At 34.4% G+C, this 22267-nt stretch overlaps 1 protein-coding gene across 1 annotated transcript in view; it reads left to right on the forward strand.

The window, feature by feature from the left end:
• GABRA2 (gamma-aminobutyric acid type A receptor subunit alpha2) overlaps window positions 1–21321 on the forward strand; it is a 61048-nt gene extending 39727 nt beyond the window's left edge. Inside the window, 6 exon segments of the mRNA XM_032187122.1 lie at window positions 371–453; window positions 3326–3442; window positions 3445–3468; window positions 4458–4610; window positions 13944–14146; window positions 14620–21321. Coding sequence (XP_032043013.1) covers window positions 371–453; window positions 3326–3442; window positions 3445–3468; window positions 4458–4610; window positions 13944–14146; window positions 14620–14928 — 889 coding nt within the window. The 3' untranslated portion in view covers window positions 14929–21321.
• The last annotated feature ends 946 nt before the right edge of the window (window positions 21322–22267 follow it).

A 22267-nucleotide genomic window follows, 5' to 3' on the forward strand; every position in this document is an offset into this window, starting at 1 on the left:
TTGACAAATTAACTGCATTTTATGTGCCTTTGTAATGAGCTTTTGAAAGCCATATAATCACACATGTACCTCAGAATATTATGAGAAGAAAATGACTGTTCTTAACAACCTGCAGTTACATAATTTATATTTTCATTTAAATGGCCGTTCCTCGTAGTTTTGAGGTCAGCTGTTTTAGTCTTCTGATGTGATAAGTCAATGCCTTCCAAAGGAATACATAAAAGGGAGGAAGCAAGAGCTGATTTAAATTTTAATTACTTTAATATAACATTTCGGTTTCATCTCCTAAATCAGCATTAACTGTTCATTTCTGTGGAATTGATTTTCTTGTCCTGCTGATTTAAATGCATAGTGCTCTTTTGCCTTTTAGGCTTACAGTCCAAGCTGAATGTCCAATGCACTTGGAGGACTTCCCTATGGATGCTCATTCATGCCCACTGAAATTTGGCAGCTGTGAGTATATCACCAGAAATATAGTTGTTGGCTTCTAACATTGCTCAAGCATCACTTTATTTCAAAAAGTAGTTACAAGAGAGGTTTAAAACAAAAAATTTTTTTTTGAATTGTAACCTCACATATGGAAATCAGTTTTCTCAATTCAATGTTTTGCCTTTTATTGTATTTTAAAGGTACCTGGGCGCCGTTTAACAATAAGTACTATGCATCTGTTTTATCACTATGGTGATCTGCTTTTATTCCAGAATGCAAACCATACTGATGAGTACAGACCTGGGTGCACACAGCCTGTGTATAATGTACATATTGTATTAATGATGAGCGCAGTAAAGGCTTTGAAGAAAGTTTGTTTTCATTTTATTGAAACCTTTTTTTTAATTATTTTTAATGATATTTATCTTTACATTTTTAGTCTGTGAAGGCAACAAATGGCTTTGTGTGATAAAAAATTGTACTCAGCACATCATCATGTTAGATAAGTGGACTTTGATCTCACTGGTATTATTTTAACAGCAGTATAACTTCATTCACCTATATAGCAGTCTCTTTTTCTTCTTTGTGAATTAGAATTTCATTGTATATGTATTTCCTGGATTTCATACACCAAAGAGTTTTTTGTTTTGTTTTGTTTTGTTTTGTTTTGTTTTGTTTTCCTCTGGCTGTAGCCTACATTCTCTGCTATGTTGAACATATATATTTTTTTTAAACTAGATAATACCAACAAATTCTGTCTGTTTAATTCTAATACCAATAAATTCTGTCTGTTCTATTAACTGTAGCCACCACAGGTTGCAAAACAGGTGATCGGCTGCCAGTAACATAATTCACCCTATGAACACTGTCAGAGAACTGTGCACAGTCTTTCCATAACCCAAATGTAACCTCTTTCCCTGGAGGTTGGTGGGGTTGGCAGTAAAAACAGGAGCAAATTAAACCAAGTCTGTGTTTCTGATTATGCGATCACACTAAAGGGAATTCTTAGCTGTAGAGATAAAATATGGTTAGAATTAATGATATTTTTTTCATGAAACCTTTTTTTCCCCTAAATATTACATTATGTTACATAATGAAACATAACTAGATAACACCAGAGATCTTAGTTCAAACCAGCTACTGTCTAATAATGTTTATATATATACATATATATGTATGCACAGCAAGATACACTTGATTTATAAGATATGGGGGAGAAAAAGACTTATATGTAGCCTCAAAAAAAAAAAAAAAAAAAAAAAAAAGGAAAAAGAAAACAAACCCACAAATATAATCATGAAACTGATACTCAGGCCAAGCAGAGATTTCATGGCATGACTTGATTTTCATTTCTACATGTATGTTGGAAACCCTTCTGATGAGGTATACTGGACTTCTTGTGACTGTTTGTTTCCCCCCCCCCCCCCTTTTTTTTTTGGTTAGTAATGTGTTCTTTGTTTTCTGCCCATGGTTTCTGCATTTCTATCAAACAGTAGAATTCAAACTGTGAGCAATGTGATGTTAGAAAAGCTGTCTTTCTTTTCTCAATGAAGTCACCTGTGCTACAGCCAGTTGGCACACAAAAAAAAGACTTATTTCCGTTCATTTTGAATAGCTTCTCACTCATTTCTGTTTCTTTATCTAGAATTTATTTAGGCTACTATACATTTTTCAGCTTTTATTCTGGGGTAGAATTTGAATGATAGTTTTGAAAATAAGCCAGAATCCTGAGGATTTTGGTTTAGCTGAGGCAAGTCTGCCAGTGGCACAGCTCTCCATATTCTGCTAATCTTACTTTGCTAGGAGAATCATCAGCCTGCAAGATTGTCTCAGTTTCTTTGTCATACTCAAGAGCCAAGCTGAATGCACTGGAGAAGCTGTAGTTTAATAAATTGCCTTTCTTCATCCTCATAAAAAGTCTAGCTAACAGTGGAGAGGATAAGGGGTAAATTGGCAATTGGCAAAAGTATTGATTTTCATTAAAGTAGAGGTTTTCTTGTGGAAATCTGAGTAGTTTGAAGCAAAGTGTTAAAAATTTCTGCATGCTACCAGCCTGCTATATTTTTTTAGTCATACAATTTATGGCTAGTTGCATGAAGAAGCTTCTTTCAGGGCCTCCAGAGATTTCTCGAGTGAAAATGTTTGCAGCCCAGCAGAAACGATGTTTTTCTTTTTCAGTTCAGTACAGATATGGATAAGATTTAAAATGTTCTTGTCTCAGTTAATCGAAATGATCACATAATTTCTTCCATCAGTGGTTTACCCTTTTCCTTCATTCTGCATTTAGTTAGTAGGGTATTAGACTGGAAAAACTTGCAGGACATATACTTTTTTTTTTCCTTTTTTACTTTCTGGAGAGGCATTAGTGCTTTCTAAAATTTGGTGTTGATTTGCTTCCATTTTAGTTTATTTTGATATACCCTAAACTAAATATATGTTTTCTCACGAATGCAATGACAGAATACTGAAGCAGCCTCCTTACATACACATATTTGAGTATGTCCCAAATACTCCTCCTTGAGTATTACATCACAAATAGATGTAATGATAGGGAGTGAAATTAAAGAGGATACACAGACCGATGCACAGAGCTCCTAAAAATCTTTTAAGGGCATTGTCAGAGAACCCATCTTGCCACATTTAGGTATGAATTTCAGTTAGCAGTAAAATGTGTGTGTATATATATATCTACAAATTATATATTTTACCATGTTATATTATATTATTTACTACATTTACAATATAATATAATATAATATTTTTTTTAGCTTTTTTTTTTTTTGGTTTGGGAGTTTATTTTTGAAAGGTAACTAAGTAGTTTTTCTAATGTGATGAGTTTTGATGGAAGCTGTTTGGTTTAAATTACTGACAAAATATTTTATCTTATTTCCCACAGATGCATACACAACTTCAGAAGTGACATATATTTGGACTTACAATGCTTCAGATTCAGTACAGGTGGCACCAGATGGTTCAAGATTGAATCAGTATGATCTTTTAGGCCAAACAATTGGAAAGAGACAGTTAAATCCAGTACAGGTTAGTAAAAAAATATTTGAGGAAAAAAGCACTCACTTGGCTAAATAGAACACAGGCATTGCTGATGATGGTAGAAGGCTACTCAAAAAACACTAAATGTGAGATATCAGCCAGATCTTATTAAAGTATGGTACATAGAGCTCATAGCAGCACATCGTTTCTTCTGATTCTCTGTAAGTTAATAAGTAGCAAATGATATTGGAAGCAAGCTCCCCAGTGATTTTTTTATACAAAATGGAGCTCAGTCTTGAATCCTAATGTTTTTAATGCAAGCTTTGGATAATGGTAAATGACAATTTTAGTCTACTAGATGGTAAAATATGCTGGTTTCAACCATTTTTTTTTCCTTTCATCATTCTTTTAATATTAAACACTGGATTATTCTGCCTGGTTCTAAACTATGTTCCTACACATGCCAGGTTGTGATGGACCACCATGACTGTCTTCTGATTGTAGACTTTGTGTGTTCTTAGCTTGCCTACCATCCTCAGAGGGTGGTGAGGCACTGGAACAGGTTGCCCAGAGAATCTGTGGATGCCACGTCCCTGAAGATGGCCAGGTTGGATGGGGCCCTGAACAATTTAATCTAGCAGGTGGCATCCCTGCCCATGGCAAAAAGATTGGAACTAGATGATCTTTAAGGTCCCTTCCAATATAAACTATTCTATGGCTCTATGAGTCTTTCTGTGAATACAGAGGGTTGCTTTTGTGCAGAAGACTGCAGGACTGAAATTCTCCTCAGGGCATACAACAGTTCCCGTTAAGTCCCTGAACACTGATCTTTCCTGGATATCAGTGGGAGTAAGATGTAGTTGTACCCAAAGTTAAAAACATTTTTATATATCGTACTACAAAGTAAATTTTGTGCAATTTAAGTCCAGTGCACTTAGTTCACATAAATATAACAAACTTTCTTTTACCAGTGATGTGGACTTTCTTAGGATGATAACCCTTTTTTTCATTGTATTTGTTTGTTTGTGGCACCTTAGGTGAATATACAGTAATGACGGCTCATTTTCACTTGAAGAGAAAAATTGGTTATTTTGTCATTCAGACTTACCTCCCCTGTATCATGACTGTCATTCTCTCCCAAGTGTCATTCTGGCTGAACAGAGAATCTGTACCTGCCAGGACAGTCTTTGGTGAGTATACCAAGTAGCATGTGTTGTTTGCAACAGCTAAAGCTATTAGAAACCATTTCAGAAGTCTGCTTGGTAAAGGTCTTTTTTGTTCAAGTTCATTTGTAGAATGTGATACTATTTCTAGTTCAAACAGGTTTCAACAACAGCTTCCAGAACTACAGAGAATCCCAAAGCTTTTTGAAATCAGAACATGTGAAAACTGTCCTTATATCCTTGACTCCTAAACAGAAAAAAAATCTCGCAGGATGGAAGATGATGATAATGTTTCCATTGCAAAATTAAATTCCAGTGTTTTCTGAAATGTCTTTCTTATACTGTTACCACATTACCCAAGTATTTTGGTTAAGAATATAATATATAGTTAATAATAATTAAGAAAATTTCTAAATAAGTTTGTAAATTAAACAAATTAAAGACTTGAATTATTTGAACGTGTTAAACTTTGCAAACTGCAATGCTTTAAAATAAACTGTTTTCTGGGGTTCTGGGCAAATCTTTCTCACTTATTGGAATGAACAGTAAGGTAGTGAACAGCTTCAGAAGTGCAGGATGATGGTGTTTGTCTTACATGAACATTTTGTTCTCTTTTTAATTAAAGAAAACAATATATTTCATATATGTATACAACTTACAGCTATTTTAATGCGTTTGCTTTTAAAGAAAAAGAGACTAGCAGAACAAAAATAAATTAATGTCTGTATGGAATCAGCCATCAAAAATGCTGCATAAGATCATACTGTTAGTCATCAGTAAACACCATGCACTCTTCAAAAATAGGGCAAACTTAAATGCGTATTAAGTGATGCACAGCAAAGCACTCAAAGTCTCTCCTGGTGGTGAAAATGCCACACAAAGTATCATCAAAATTGCAGGTTTGAATGTGAGCCTTATTGAAGTCAGATGAAATGGATCAGTGGTTTTAGTGGACCAGAATTCTACTGTTTTTCTAGACAGTTAAAAGGCAGATACAATATTTTTCTTTCTCAAATTCTTCCATCAGTTTGTCCATTCTGTGTATCAAAATGCATCTGTTAATGCATTTTTCCTTCACCTTCTTGTTTACTAGGTTTGCAAGTACATTGTCAAATCCTACTATTAAGGTCCTTGCTCTTTCTTTACCCCCTCCTATATGCTTAGGACACTGTAGCTGGTTTCTCCAAAAATGCTGCCATCTTCTCTTCCTACAATTAACTGTTACTTTATCACCAATAACAAGGCACTAGGATAATTTTCCTGTAATGTTATGTCCCTTCCTGCATACCTCTTTCTTGTTCTTCATTTATTTTTATTTAATTTATGTTATGGGGAAAAGAAGTAATATTTGCATAGCAGCCTGCTGCTTACTCTGCTGGGGCTTAGCATAATCTAGATAATGAACAGTATGTATTAGTGAATAATGTGATATGTGATCATTTTGCTTGTGTCTTGAAGAAACTGGGTAAGGTGGCTGCAAGAACAGAACCACACCGTCCAGTAACATAAATTCTGAATTACATTTACTAAGCACAATGGGTATAGGGAGCAAATAGCAATTAATATTCTAGTATTTTCTTACTGCCACACACACACACACCTCAGGCACCAGTCAGGGCTACATCCCCTCCAGGCTAGCTTGGCCCGGCGCCATGAACCCAGGATGCTTGCTGTGAGTTTTTGATGTGTCTGGGCTCTGCCTGATGGAGCAATCTAGACCCTTCATGCAGAACTTGCACCACATGCTTAGCCTTCTGCACAGGGTTGGATGCTGCCGCAGGAGCTGTTTTCTAAAAAAAATTTTTTTACACTCTAGATGAGATTGTCAGCATAAGCTGCCGATGGTTGCTCTAATCGTGTAGCCCAAGGCAAATCTCCCAATCTTTCCTCCATAGATACTGCAGCAGTTGTCATTGGGATTTTCTATTACCCTCTTGTCTCCTGCCTAAATATGTTATAAAAATGTGAGGTTATCCACATTTTTATTACAAAGTTCATCTATTGCTTCTTAGAGTGTTCTGGCTTGTACTGAATTAATCTTGACAGCGCTGCACAGGTGTACTCACTGTCTCCTTTGTTTGGGTGGTGCTTTCAGGTAGACTCAACCTAGTGATACAGGAAACCCATACCATAGCTAAGGTAATAAAAATAAACTACTTTCAGCATGACGTATAAACACTTGCAAGAAAAGACAGCTTGTATTGATCATACCGTAGTGGTTTTACTCTGCTGGGCAGATGAACTCCACCATAGCCAATCACTCCCTTCCTCAAAGGAAAAGGGGGAAAAAAATATGATGGAAAGGGCTCAAGGGTTGAGATAAGGACAGGAAGATCACTCACCAATTATCACGGGCAGAACAAACACAGCATATGGAGATTAATATAATTTATTGCCTATCGTGAGCAGACTAGCACAAAGAGAAAGTAAAAGCAAACTAAAAACATCTTCCTCCCTATCAACCCTCTTCTATCTCCTCCCCTGAAATCACACAGAATCACAGAATTTTCTAGGTTGGAAGAGACCTCAAGATCATCGAGTCCAACCTCTGAAATGGCACAGGGGAATGGGGAATGAGGAAGAGGGACTGTGGGTAGTCCCTAACGCTTTGTCTCTGCTGCTACTTCACAGTCACGCTCTTCCCCTGCTCCACGTGGGGTCCCTCCCATGGAATACTGTCCTTCCTGAACTGATCCTGTGTGTGCTTCCCACAGACAGCAGCTCTTCAACAACTGCTGCCACATGCGTCCATTCCATGGGGCCCATCCGTCAGGAGCAAATTGCTCCAGCAAGCGGCAGCTCCCCCCAGACCCTCTGCTCCTGCATGGGCTCCTCTCCATGGGAATCCAGCCTGGGTCCTGCTCCAGCCTCCTCCAGAGCACATCCACCTGCTCCACTGGTGCTCCTCACGGGCTGCAGCATGGAGATCTGCTCCATGTGGTACCCATGGGCTGCAGGGGGGACAGCCTGCTCCACCAGGGGCCTCTCCACAGGCCACAGGTGAACTTGCTGCTCCATGCCTGGTGCACCTCCTTCTGTGCTGACCTTGGTGTCTGCAGGGCTGTTTCTCTGACATTTTCTCATTCCTTGCTCTCCCAGCTGCTGTTGCACAACAGGTTTTGTTTGTTTGTTTGTTTTTCCTTTTCTTCATCTGTTCTCCCAGAGGCCCAAACAGTGTCATTCCTGGCTCAGCTCTGACCAGCAGCTGGTCCCTTTTGGAGCTGGCTGGAGCTGGCTCTGATCTGACCCAGAGGCAGCTGCTGGGCTCTGCTCAGAAAGGCTATCCCTGCAGGCCCCCTGCTCCTAAACCCTTGTAACGTAAACTGAATCTACATACTTATTTTTATATGGAGTAGTCACTTGCTAGATACCCATCTCTGCATTGTATAGTAAATATAACAATATTAAAAATAGGATTAAGTATAAAGCATTAGTTTTGATGAAGTGTTTTTTCAGAATTGGTGAGATTTATTTCAAGTATCTTCTTAAGAGTTACCAAGTCCTGGAAAGGATTAACTGCTTGAGTACTGTTCTTTCAAAGAAACATAACTCCCAGTTATTCAAAGCACCACTTAGCATTTAGTATTTCATGTTTGCAAGAAGTTACTTTTTTCTTTCTCTTTCTATTCTCTTGCAATGTACTTTCAAGTCGTAGGTTAACATTAAGGGCTTGGTATAATGAGGCTTCTTTTATTGTTGAGCTCCTTAATCCCTTTCCTTTATGGCATCTATTTAATATTGTTGACCTAAACTATCCCAAATGAATTATATCCTAATGTTATATTGTTTCAACTTTGCTTAAATTATTTTAAGAAAATTTTATCACTGTTAATTAAATAAGCGTTGAATGTGTTTTCTGTAGCAGATAAATTTGAAAAGTATTTGACTGCCTTTATAACAGAAGGGAATAAGCCCAGTTCATAATACCTTAATTAGTGCAAGATTATGATCCGTTTCATTTAGTAATATTTTTACTGTCACGCATTTAGTATCAACAATATTAGCAAACCTAATCTTATGCAGGTTATTGAATTCTCACTTCCTTTTTAATGAGTCATTACATTTAGAAGCATCACATGTATTTGAATAGCAACATTAGATGCAGGTAACAAAAATCAGAAATTAGTTTTCTTAGTTCCACATTTATCTATGTGTTTTAAATCACACACAGCATGAATGAGAATGTTAGAACAGATGCAATTAGATTTATATTTCTTGATCTCTGAAGTAGGCAAGAACAAATATAATAGTTGTATTATTTTTTAGTACATTGTCCAAGATACAGAATTTTAAATTCAGAACTCTGTGATCATTTTATTCTTATGTTCCATTCATTTCCCTGTGCTTTTTTTGTTCTTGGTTTATCTTTTCTGAACCTTAATGTATATTTTGAGACAAAAAGTAATTTAGACCTTAAATAGGCAGATTTTTATCTATTTTTAATTCTGCACACACAGAAATGGGATCTAAGATGAATTCAGAGTTCTTCCTCTGGTTGTTTATAGATGGGAATTAAATGAGGTAGACACTAAGTTTTGAACAAGTCTGTATCTAAAAAGTTCCTTTTCCTATTTTGTTGGAAAAAAATAAATCTAATCTGTCTTTATTTATTTCCTTTCATAGGCTGCACTTCCTTTTGAGCCCTTAGAGTTATCCCACAACTCTGAACCTGCATGCTATAATTTCTTAATTAGGGATTTTTGTTAACTGTAAGCATAACATTCTAGTGGTATACAGTGGGCAAGCACACCTGCTAAACTGTACCACTGGTTAGAGGCTGAGCGGGCTGCCAACAAACTGATGTCTTCCCAGCTCATTTCTGTGCCTAAGTTCTAGCTCATGTGTCAATGACAGTCACATGAGAGCAGTGTGGAAGCTGGGGTACCATGGTACACTTGCCATTCAGCCTTGGGAATTGGCTTGGCTTGTTGGAGATCTCCGTTCCATTGCTTGGTTATGATACAGTGAAGCAACATGGGCACCAGCTTTAATGGTGTATGTATATGTAGCTTAACCCACTGACTGAATGCAACCTCTCTGGAAATAGATAATGCTATGGTTCTTGTCCTTTCATGCTATTTAAAAAGGCTTCTGGCCTTTCGAGTTGTTCCTTTAGTAGACAGGGTAGACAGGGCACTTGAGCTATTTTCTGCAATCTTTCTCTTGATGGTCATTCATATTTGTCAGCCTGTGTCTAGCAGAATCAACATACACTCTGTTTGTATTGTATTTTGAAGTAGTATATATAAATATATTATATAAATATATAATAATATATATATATAATATATATAAATATTTAAACAGTAGCCAAATGACATAACACTTTAAAATTACACTACCTCCAGAGGTTATCTGCTTTTGTTTAGGCCTTCAGCCTGTTACACTTGGAGTAGTAATCTGTGTTTCTGTAAAAGGACAAGTCTTTACTTTTTTCTATATTCTTGTTTATTAATCTATTCAGTTTTTGTACCAGGTTGAGTGATTTAATTACCTATCAACATTTACAATTACTGTTAAAAAAATGGAATAGTAAAACAATGAAATTAGCTTCTTAATAAAAATAATTCGTTTCTTAATCCTTCTGTGATATGTTCTTCAACAGTTGTGTGTATCTTTGCAAAGTGTTGTGATAAAAATATAAAAGTTGTGGAAAGCGCAGCATATTAAAGGACTATGAATAGGACTATAGGATTATAGCTTTCATACAAATTATTTGGGAAGCTGAAGTACTTTTGTTACAGAAATGTCCTTTGGTAATTTGTTAGTGAGGCCTATTGCTTGCATTTTCAAAGGAGATGTCCACATTCAAACACAGTAAGGTTAGGAAGTGTTTAGACTACTAAATCTGTTCAAATTAGAAAAATCAGTTGATACACAAGATATAACATGAGGATATAAAATAACTTGTCCCTCTGAAGGATTAGGCTGATTTTTGCGCACAAACATGGGCATAAACCTAATCACGACAGACTAACTTCAGCATGCGTCAGCTCCCATAATGCCATTATATGTTTTCAATCTCATATTTTTAGTTTTTCAGTTTCACTCTTCAGCTGTTGTGTGGCTGTGCTTTGTATTGTTGAGTAAGAGACACTGCTGAAAGGCAGCTGCCTACCTTTAAACACATCTTGAATGGTATCCACGTATCCTGGCATCAAAATATGGTAGAGTTGGTATTTTTCACGTATGTAAATTTAGTGACAGTGAAAGGTGTTGAATTTTACAGCCCAGTAGATGGATATCATCTCTTCAATGAGCAGATGAAGTTTCAAAAGCTGCACCATAAATCCTAGGCAATCAAATAATTCAAATCTCATCCTGAATGGATAAACCCATAGTGCTAGAAGATATTAAGCTTTTACAAGCATACATACATACAAGCATTGAGAAGAAAAGTTGTAATCATGTTGTGGTATATTTACTGTCAAGTATAAAATGCTTGGTCCTCTTCAGAGAAAGGAAATATTATCAAAAGGATCTACTAATGGTTTATTTTCTGGACACTTTTTAAAGACAAACTTGTTGCTGCTTACAACATAATGTTATCCTTTTCTTTCTGACACCCATTCAGTGCCTCATCTGCTGGATACTGAGTTGTACATACAAGTTCTTGACTTGTATATAAACTGTGGTGTTTCTTCACCATAATGAGATAACATGCAGTCTTTACATAGACTGTGAAATTATTTAGGCTGTTCAGAGTAGTATATGATTTAGGGTAGAAGACTGTTTTCCTCTAATATTCTGACTGCCTCTTATTGTAAGAGGATAGTTTATTTACTGCTTTTTATTATGATTTTAGTTCACTGGTGTTATGAATTACATAATGCAGTGGGGATTTTTTTTTTTCTTTTTAATCTGGTCAGTGTATGGGTTTTGTGGGGTTTTAAATTAATCTCTGTGAAATAAATGGATTTTATTTTACAACAAGTTGACTATATTCCTCTATATTAACAATTTTTCAGTCTTCTCAGGTTAAGCAGTCACAATGAGGCAAGTTTTTTCCACTTCCAATTCTTTTTCTTAAAGATGACTTGACAATATTGCTTTTTGAAATTAACTATAGTATGCAAAATAATCAGTCTTTTGAAAAAAGAACAGGAAGTGCAAAAAGTCCATTTTTTTTTTCCACTCAGTTCAGGTTAAATGAATGTGATAGCTTGACTATCATTAAATTTATAGAATAAAGGAATACATGAAAATATATTGGCAACTGTCTGACAATTTGCTTTTTGATTAGCATTTGAGTGACAAAGTAGCTTGGCTTGCTGAAATTTTTAGAGAAATTGTCAAATGGTAGCAAGACACAAGATGTAAATTCATGGTGTTTTAATTGAGACTAGAAAAAGTGAGCATTTAATCTTAAATTAGGTTTCTAAATAAGCCAATGGAACATCAAGAAACTTAGTTTATTCTAAAAGGCAGGACTTAAACAGAACACTACCTTAGCAACTGTATATATATATGGATAAGGTCACCTTATCTCTGAGAAACAATCACTTCACTGATACTTCCGTGTAATTAAAATGAGTTATGAGCTGTGATGATTTAATGATTTAAAAATCATTGAAATCAAATAATTGAAATGATTTAAGACCTATGTTAAAATTTGCATGGGATATTTTAAAATGTATGATAGACTGCATTTTTCTCTGAGGTATGGGAAATAATTAATCCACATATTATGTAGTGTAAGAAGATGATAAGTTTTTCAGAAATACTTTACATGTTTTCATAGAATACGGTGTTATAGTGCTTCCTTGTCATTGTATAGGTTTTTAGATCATAACAGTGTAACAACTGATTCCAGACCAAATCTACTTGTTTCACATATGGCGGCTGAAAAATAGCAATTAGTGAATTATGTTTGCTTAGGTGTGTGGACACTGCATAAATCAGTAGGATGCTTCTGTGCCTTGTTTTCCATTTGGAAGCATGGCCTTTGGAAACATTTCAACATTTCAGCACTGAAGCTGAGTCCACTTAGGTTTGCTCTGTCATCCTGTGTACCACAGGATGATTCTTTACAGAAGAAATGGAAATTGCCAAGTCTGAAGAGGACTGAGCAGGTGTAATTGCCAGTTCTTTTCCATTTTCCACAATCGTTAAAAATGTAACAAACAAACAAAACTAGCTAGGTTGATTCTGCAGAACCTAGTTAATAGATTGCTAAACTGCTAACGGTGGAGGATCTGATTTAGAGAGAGCAACTTTTATCTGTCTTGGGAATCCTATTACAACAATTTTATGAGTTTGTACTCACTGAAGCTATGATCTGCTGTTACTAATATTTCTGCCATAGAAGCTCCTTTGCTTGTCAATGGAATGTAGGTTTGCTGATCTATGATAAGTATATCACTTTGTGTTGCTTTTCATTCTGGAGACATTTCACGGGTGCCACAAAAGGAATAATTTAGTTTGTTTAAGTGTGATTGAGCCTGGGCTGTAAGAACCGATTTGCTTAAGGAATGGAGATTGCATGTCTAGCTGTGGGTTTCTACTTGCTAAAACTGATTCAGAAAAATATTCTTTCTTCCTTTCTTCCTTCCTTTTTTTTTTTTTTTTTTTTTTTTGTATTATAATTTCTGGTTTCTTACTCAGTTTTCATTAACCACTGTAAAATGCTTTAATAACTGCCACTTGGATTATCAAGTCTTATTTTCTGACATGTCATATAAATCTGATGCATATATTACGTAATATGACCATTTCAAATCAATATAATGATCTAGAGAAAAATCCATGTTACCTGAATGAAAAGTAAACCTGTTTACGTTTTCAATTATGTTGCTAGATGGTTAGTGAGAAAACTACTGGCAGAATAAAAAAAAAAAAAAAAAAAAAAAAAGAAAGAAAAAGAAATCATTATTTCTAATAAAAAATGGTCAAGTTGGGTGATACTGTCAGGAAAAATGTAAGACCTGTAGCCACTGCATTGAAGCCAGAAGCCAACCACCAAAGATGTGTGTTAAGCAGCTGTCTTCAACCTTTCTTAAGTAAGATTCTGTATGGTTAGGATGCAACAGAAAGACATTTCATTAAAGAATTGTTAATTTTGTCCCTTACCTATCCTGATAGTCAATAAATAAATAAAGAGTAAAAGAGTGTTTATCTCTAAATAAAAAGATCTGTAAATAAAATCTTCAGATGGTTAAAAAAGTGACTTTTAGACAATGAAGTTGAATTAAAATACTTGAAAGGAAACTCCAGATGCAGCTTTTAATATGTCACCACCTTAGACAGGCAATTTTTTCCATTTTGTTTCAAAAACATACCATCATAATTTCTGCTTTATATTTTGTTAACATTCAAAATCCAAGTAAAATTGTTGATGTTCTGTTTTTTATCCCCCTACAGGAGTAACAACTGTGTTGACAATGACAACACTGAGCATCAGTGCTCGGAATTCACTCCCCAAAGTAGCATATGCAACAGCTATGGATTGGTTTATCGCTGTTTGCTATGCATTTGTATTCTCTGCATTAATTGAATTTGCAACTGTAAATTATTTCACAAAACGAGGATGGGCGTGGGATGGAAAAAGTGTAGTGAATGATAAGGTAAGTCCTAAAGAAACATCCTGATTTCCAATCAGCTCTAATACACTGTTTTGATATAATTGGCTATTACTAGAAAATACGTGATGTTTTAAATCAGAAGAATGATCATTCTAGTCCTCTTAACTGAGAACACTTTAAAGATCTTGTAATTCTGTTGTAAGAAGTTAGATACAAAACAGAGTAAGACTGATAGTTTTCCATTTATTCCTACAATCACAGTAACAGGCCTTTACTCATATAACTTCAGCAGGGTTTTTGATGGACAGTGTCCATGTTTTTAGAGCATTCTTATGTTACCTATACCTTCTTTTTGGATAAACTGCAAGTGTGTTTCTTCATATTTGAATTGATCATTATGGTATTCCTGGCACTTATTTTAACATACTCATTTATTTTACATTTGAAATGTTGTTTTATTAAGTCTGATACAACAAATACACATTAAATACTTAACTTCATGCTGTCTCCAATAGAAAAAAGAAAAAGCATCTGTCATTAAGAAAAACAATGCCTATGCAGTGGCTGTTGCCAACTATGCTCCAAATATTACCAAGGACTCAGTGCTACCGACCATCTCCAAGAGTGCTACAACTGCAGAACCCAACAAGGCAAAACCAGAAGCGAAGCCACAGGAAGCGAAGAAGACATTCAACAGTGTTAGCAAAATTGACAGAATGTCTAGAATAGTGTTTCCTGTCTTATTTGGTACTTTTAATTTAGTGTATTGGGCTACATATTTAAACAGGGAGCCTGTCTTACTTGGCTTTGCACCATCAACCTAAAAGCTGACTTGCACTGAGGACTTAAAACATCATTCTAATCAGATAGGTTGTTCGCTATGTACAGTACGACTAATAACTGCTAATCTGTGAACCATTATGTACAGAGTGTATATAGATGTCTTATCTGTGTATCTCCAAAGGAGGGACACAGTGTTAATTCATGGGTCTGTAAACAGATACCACCCATGGCAAATATAGCAAGCTCTTTAAAAGTTATACCCAGGGGAGTTCTGTTAAACTAGGATTCAAATATACAGAATTATATTCTCTCCATACAATGAAATGAAGATATGATCCTACTTAATTATTTAGGAACAGTATTTTTTTAATTTAAAGTTAAGATATTTTTCTATAAAGTAACTAATTCTACTTTAATGAAAGAAACTGTCATTTAAAAAAAGTGATTTTTTTTAAAAAGGGTGTAATTGTTTCATACAATAGCAGTACCCATGTACATAAGAGTACGGAGGTCGTACAGTTCTATTGTTCACAACCATTCTGGACACTAGTTAGGCTGAAGAGGTAGTAAAGGCTACTATATGTCAAAAGCCACAAGTTTCTTACTTCTGTCCTCTTTGAAGTTGTTAATAAACTATTCCAATTGATTTCAGGGAAAAGTAGGTGTTAATCAAATTTCTAATATCAGGCAACTTCCACTCATATTCTTTTCACTGCTTTCTTTATGTGGTGTTGCTAAACCAGGTTGTCTGGTTCAGCAAAGTTGGATTTTTCTGCTTCTTTATTTTGTTCTTAATTATATTATTGTCCGGTTTATAAAAGCGCTCAGTTTTGGGGGGATTAAGTTTATCAGTAATATATTCTTTTCCTTGCTTAGTGATATGCTAAAACCTGCCATTGAAAGATTTACCTGTATTTGTCCCAGAAAGCATATTTTTCAAAGGAAATAAGAATTCATTATTTAAGTTCAGGAAATTGTCCATATGAATAAAATTTACTGCTGCTTTTGTAAATTGCAACTTTACATTTCGCTGACATAAATTTCCAACAACTTTGTATACTAGAAATGGTTTTGCTAAGATTTGAATGTTATTTTTTTAATAAAAGGTTATGCATCATCAGTAGGTATCAATTGTATTTCGTATATATGATTATGACAAAATTGGAGCTGCCATGTGCAATTTTATATGAACATTTAATACTGATCAGCAAATTTATTTATTTTTTTTTCTTCGAATCCTTTGCAAACATTCTTTATGCCCCTAAAGGCCTGGTAAATGATGACATAAGTAATAACTGTGTACTGTATTTAGATTTTAGTATATGTGGCCAATCAAAAATATTTTGATTCACACATACATTAGCAGTTATTAGTTGACCTTTAAAAAAAGATACACCTTTATGATGATGTCTTCTAGTAGAGACATATGTAGTCGTATAGTGTCATTTATTGCAGTTTTGTACAGTATTTGAGTATAGTGCATAAAATAGGTATGTTCAGAGTTGTACAAATATTTCTAAAATCAAATAAAAGAGTATCTTAAGACATGGAAATGTGCTAAAATCAACAAAGAGAAACTGCTTTCTTTTGCTGCTTTATTTTCTTGCATTTTCTTTGCTTTTAATGTGATTCTGTTTTGTACTTTGTGTGACAGTATAGATGCCAAGGTCACAAATGCATTTTAAGAACAGAATTAATAGTTAAGACAGAGTTGACATCAACAAAATAAGTCAGCAAAATAAAGGGAGAAGCATGGACAAGTTGTGTATCCCTTTAAGTCCCTCTAATTAAACTCTCAGATTAAACCTTTCTCATCAACAGTAGTTAAAAAACGAGCACTTTATTTAGAACATTCAAATAAAAATATCCTTATTTTCATATATATTTATATATAAATGTAGATCTTCCATGTAATATGGAGATGTGTGCAATAGTGTGATTATGAGCATAAGGCTGGAAGGCAAGCAATAAAAAAAAAAAAAAGGTTCTTTTCATGGTATAATTATACATTTTAAAAATGTTTAATTTGTAAATTTAAATTTCCCCTTTAATGTCACATTGTCCAGGTATGAATAAATATATAAATATGTACATATGTACAAATAATTGTAAATATTAGAACTGTAGAAAAATCCCTTCACTTTTAACTCTGTTTTTGGCAAAGGGCTCTGACTGTATAGTTTAATGGAGGCCCATGCTTAACTGCTCTTGGACTTGAGTAGCTTGATTATGTTTTCTGTAGCTGAGGTCTGTGACCTAGTGAGAGTTCTTAACCTTCAGTTCACATCAGCAAGATTTAGGAACTCTGAATCACATTGAACTCGGGGATGAGAAAGAGAGGTTTGTGTTTCACCCTTGGCCACATCCCAGATACTCCCAACACTTCACAGTGTTCAAATAATGTCGTGCATTACTCCACAGATGACACTGTGTAGTCGAGAACATGACTGCACAAACTACAAACTACCCACTACAAACATGAGTGTTCTTGGAGGCATGTTAGATAACAATAAGGAAAGATTTTACATCCTTATCTAAGAATGGGTACCCTGAATTTTTTTAACTGTACAAGTCTTATTCTCCAGGAAGTTTCTCTGGTAGATAACGTCTGTGTAATTTTCAGCTGCATGCAAAAAGCATATCTTCAGTTTGCACAAGAAGCCTGATGCTGTTTCATTTGAGTCAGCTCTGCTGCTACTACTTTTATTGGGTGCAACTATTTTGTTGGTCACTGACCATTTTCTCTATGCTTGTGTTATGCATAGAGACAATTGAGCAAAAGAATGGGTGCTTATCACATGCTAAAGATACATTTTTCATGCACTAATATAGAAAAATAAGCATACTATTATGCCTATTATACTATTATTTATTGCTATAAATTCACTCTGTAAAAGTTAATCATGTTACATGTAAGTATTTCCATTCCGTTCCTGTGAGCATCAGGAAGGTTTTAGAGTGTATACACTACAGAAAAGGTTTACTTTTAAATTTAGTTCAGTTGGTCTGAATTAAAGCAAACTCCTGTAGGAGTTAGAAGTCTGCTTCACTCATTCACTACCAAAACATCTAAAATAAATAAATTGGCTACACATAAATTGCATATTGTTAAGACTAACAACTGGATAAGTGAATTTGAATGTAACATTAAAGTGAACACAAGCATCATTCAAGGAACACTAAAATACTATAGTTAGGCCTTCTTTCTGTTTAGCAGTATAGCTACTCTGTCTGAGATTTTAATGCTTGTCTCAGAAATGTATGTGCCAAACAAAAATTTATTTTATTTTGAGTAAGACTTGCTGATATTAAACACTTAAAACAAAGAGAGAGCATGAACGAACAAATGGAAGTTATCTCACTATTAAAGATTTGCACATGGAATCTACCTGTGAAATTTTTGGTTGACAAGATAATTAATTTATTTTTTCTATTCTTTCAGGGTGTCATGTCACATTCTATGTAACTTAAGAAGCAAATAGAATAAATGCAATGATATAACACTGTAGTAAACATGGATTGAAGTTATCCTAATTCAGAACAAAGTTAATGAAATAGGTTTCTGATGTAGTACTGGGACATGTAATTCTGGATGCATGTGGTCAGTAATTTAAAAGTAATTTATAAAACAGCATGGGAAGAATATAGAAATCAGCAGGGTTTATTAGCCAGGGTTGTCTGCTGAAGACTTCTTAAGAGATTGCTTGTAAAACAGGGGTTTCCAAAATTTTTGATTATGTTGTAGGCAATGAAATTATCTTCATTTTCTGTATGTGGGTAAATCAAATAATAACTGCTGCATTACTGAGCATCTTAAAAAATATTATGGTAGATAAAAGCTTTAGCTTGGGACACTACTGATACTACTATAGTTATGCTAAATTAAGTCTGCCTGTATTGTTACAGGAGAGCATAAAAGAGTTTCATTAGACCCCAAACAGGAACATTACTAAATGACCTTATGAATATATTGGGGAGATGAGGGGTAAAGAGAATAAAATGGCTGTGTAACTGTGCCTGTGGATTGCAGAATTATTGATGAAGAAGCCATTGAAGGAGGTAATGTGTATTTTTGTTTTGGGTTCAGTTCTGAGCTTTCATTATGGGAGTTGTGGTAAAGTATCTTTTAGAACATGTGAAATTGGAATACTTGTATAATTCCACTGAATTTGAGGGAAATGATTTGTGCCTTTGAAAGCGAGAAGCTTCTGCTGACAGCTTTATGAAAACCATACAAAATGTTGTATGCTTTGTGTCATTTCTGCTGTCTAAGGCAGAAGGAGGAAAGAAACTTCAGGAATAGAGCAGAATTTTTTTATTCCAGGTTTTGTTTTCTTAAGAGCTGTGATTTTTAGTTATGCACATAGTCATCATCCATCCTCCATACCTCTAATTCCTATTCTGAAAGCTTAGTGGTGCACAAGTTTTTGCTTTGGCCTTTTACAAAATAGATGAAAGACTATGCTTCTGAATATTTCCATTCCTAAAAAAAATCACATGAAAGTGAATTTCAGTATGGATATGAAGAGATCATCAGTCTATGGCCCATTATGTGCAAACATGCACTGCTAAAGTCTAGATAAGTAATGCAATGAGTTTTGAAACAGAGTAAGAAAACATTCAAAAATGAGTCAAGAAAGTTAAATAGCTTCACTAAAACAAAAACAATAATAAAAGCAAAACAACAACAGAACATGATAAATATGCAAGTGATTAAACAAATCTAAATAGAATCTCTGAGTATGGTATAATTTGACTTTGAAACATTAAAATAAATTAAATTAAAGTCATGTCACAGTCCAGCCTCCAAAAAATTGAGTAGTTCTTTAGAAAGAAGAGTTTTTGGATTCCTTTCACTTCTTCCCAATCACAGTGTATCTTCTGCTAGAAGACTGTCAATTTGCAGTATAGCTTTAAGTATCCCTTTAACATTACCTTGTTTTGTAGTTCTTTTCTAGTCAAGGGGAACTTCTGCTGCTTCTTTTCTGTAGATAACCCAAACTTCCTACCAACCAGAATGTTTAATTCTGCTATTATGAATCTGAATGTTAATTCCAGCCTTCTGAGGATCCACAAGTTGCTTCATCACTTTAGAACTTCAGCACTGAAAGCTAAAAGCTTAACATTTTGTTTCAATGAATGACATATGTTAATTATATTAAAAATTTGTTTTCCTCTACTTCATTTAATTTTCTTTCTTCTAGATTTAGATCTTTCTAGGTGAATCCTTGTGCACATGTTTTAAGTCTGTGATTAGATCTTACTGGAAGAGAATAAGCTTTGAGGGTCTGACCTCTTTGACTGAGATTGGGGTGAAAACTTGCACTGAATTTAAAGGAAAAATGTTTGGGATCCTAAGGATATTCCTCTATATCACTGAAGTCATTAAGTTTTTTCCAGAAGAGCAGTACACCTGGACTCTCCTTTGGATAGAGGTGCTTAGTTCTTTAACCCAAGAGAAAAGCCCTTAAAAGAAGAAACACTCATACTGAAATATGAGACTTCATGTCTTAGTCCTGGTATATATTAATGCCTTTTAAGAATATTGTGAAAGTGTTGTGAGTTAGGAGTGGGTGATAACACTCACAAAAAGTAATTTGGAGGATGTTTTAAAATATGCAAGATGATGTATAATCTTCTTCTAGTGTTGGTGTCTACATAAATATATATGAATATATTTTTATTGTTGGATGATTTAGAAGTTATATTTTGCTTTCAAACTTACATTCCTTATACAACATTTTGAATTCTTCACTTGATTAAGTGGCCTGGAGCACATATTTATGCATTCAAGGTGTTTAATGATTGCACTGAGTGGTTTCATTCATCTGATATTCAAAGAGGTGAGCTTCAACAAGTTGAAGTGTTGTTTTGTTTTCCAGTACTTCATCCATCTATCTATGCTGTTGGGGATGGATGCAAATAGAGAATGGAATGAGAAGATGCTTTGATCAGCTGCTTTTTATATTCTTTAATAGATGTTCATCTTGGCTGAATTTATCAGTTTATAAGCTAGTGTAGCTTAGCATTAGCACGGAATGCAATGTAGTTCTTTACATCTATTAGAATACACATGTACAATATGCACTGTATCTATAAACTGTTAAAAAAAATCAGTTCCTAAACAGCACCCTTTCACCTTCCAGAATAGTCACTTTGTTAGGAAAAAATTGAAGGCACTTTAATTTTAATGGAAGTGATTACACTAAATCTTGTTATACTTGATTAAAATAAAAAGTAAAAATAATGTGAAGTCTGATTCAGACATTAGCAATTTCTCAGCTGGACTGCAGTCAGAAAACATTTATGCATTGAATGACAAATGTATTTCAGTTAGTTTCTTAGATGTGAAAATGTATGGGAGTTTGAAAATACATGCTTACGCTATATTAACAAGAAATATGGCAAAAGGAAGAAAAGAATGGAACCAATAATTATAAAGAAAATTAAACACCAATCAAATATGCACATTAAGAAACTGCATGATAAATGTAAGTATTCTTAACCTTGAACATCAACATCACATAAAATCTTCTGGGTGACAGTTCACTTATTTAGTAGGTTTCATAGTTACAAATAATTAAAGAGGATGACAATATCTGTAATTTGTGACCTTGTTTTAACTGGAAAAAGTTGTTACTTTTCTAAAATGTAAAAGAAATAACTGAATTTATGTTTGAATGTGTCACTGCTTGCTGTTGAAGAATATTTATTAACCACATGCAAAATATTGCTTAACATTATCTTTTGTACTTCTTATTAAAGTTAATTTAAATATAACACATTTGTATTTTTGTTTTTTAATGCTTGACAGCACAAATGTTTAATCCTTCTCATGGCTTTTCTCTCAGGATTTGTGTGTGGGTTTTCTTGTTTGTTTGTTTTTATTTGTCTGTTTTTAAGCAACCCATTAAAACCTGTGCAAAGGTGCTTATTTGTTCCAAATAGAATTTCCCAGAGGAAGAAAATAATATTTTGGAAAGAAAATATTGCTTAGCTAGGTGTCAGTTAGGTTTTCTATTTATGTAATAAGAATATCCTTATGTATTCATATTACACATAGCATGTTTCATGTTTTCAAAAGGTTTTAAAACGTAATGCTGCAGGGTATACACTAACCCCCAGTTCATGGGCATAAGAAAACTCCTAATAGACAGTTTAGTTCATCACTGGTAGTAGGTGGGGTAACAAAGCTTAACTGGAAACAACTCAATTTGTCAGCTTACCACAGACTGTTAGCAGCCCATTGTCCTGCTCTAATGTGATATTGCCATGTTATGTTTTCAATCAAAATCCATACTTGCCTTCTTTTCAATATACAGTATCCTATAGCTCAATATAGATTATATGAATATATCTATCTATATATTTTAGTATGTA

This window comes from Aythya fuligula, chromosome 4, assembly GCF_009819795.1.
Source record: "Aythya fuligula isolate bAytFul2 chromosome 4, bAytFul2.pri, whole genome shotgun sequence".
Taxonomy (NCBI): domain Eukaryota; kingdom Metazoa; phylum Chordata; class Aves; order Anseriformes; family Anatidae; genus Aythya; species Aythya fuligula.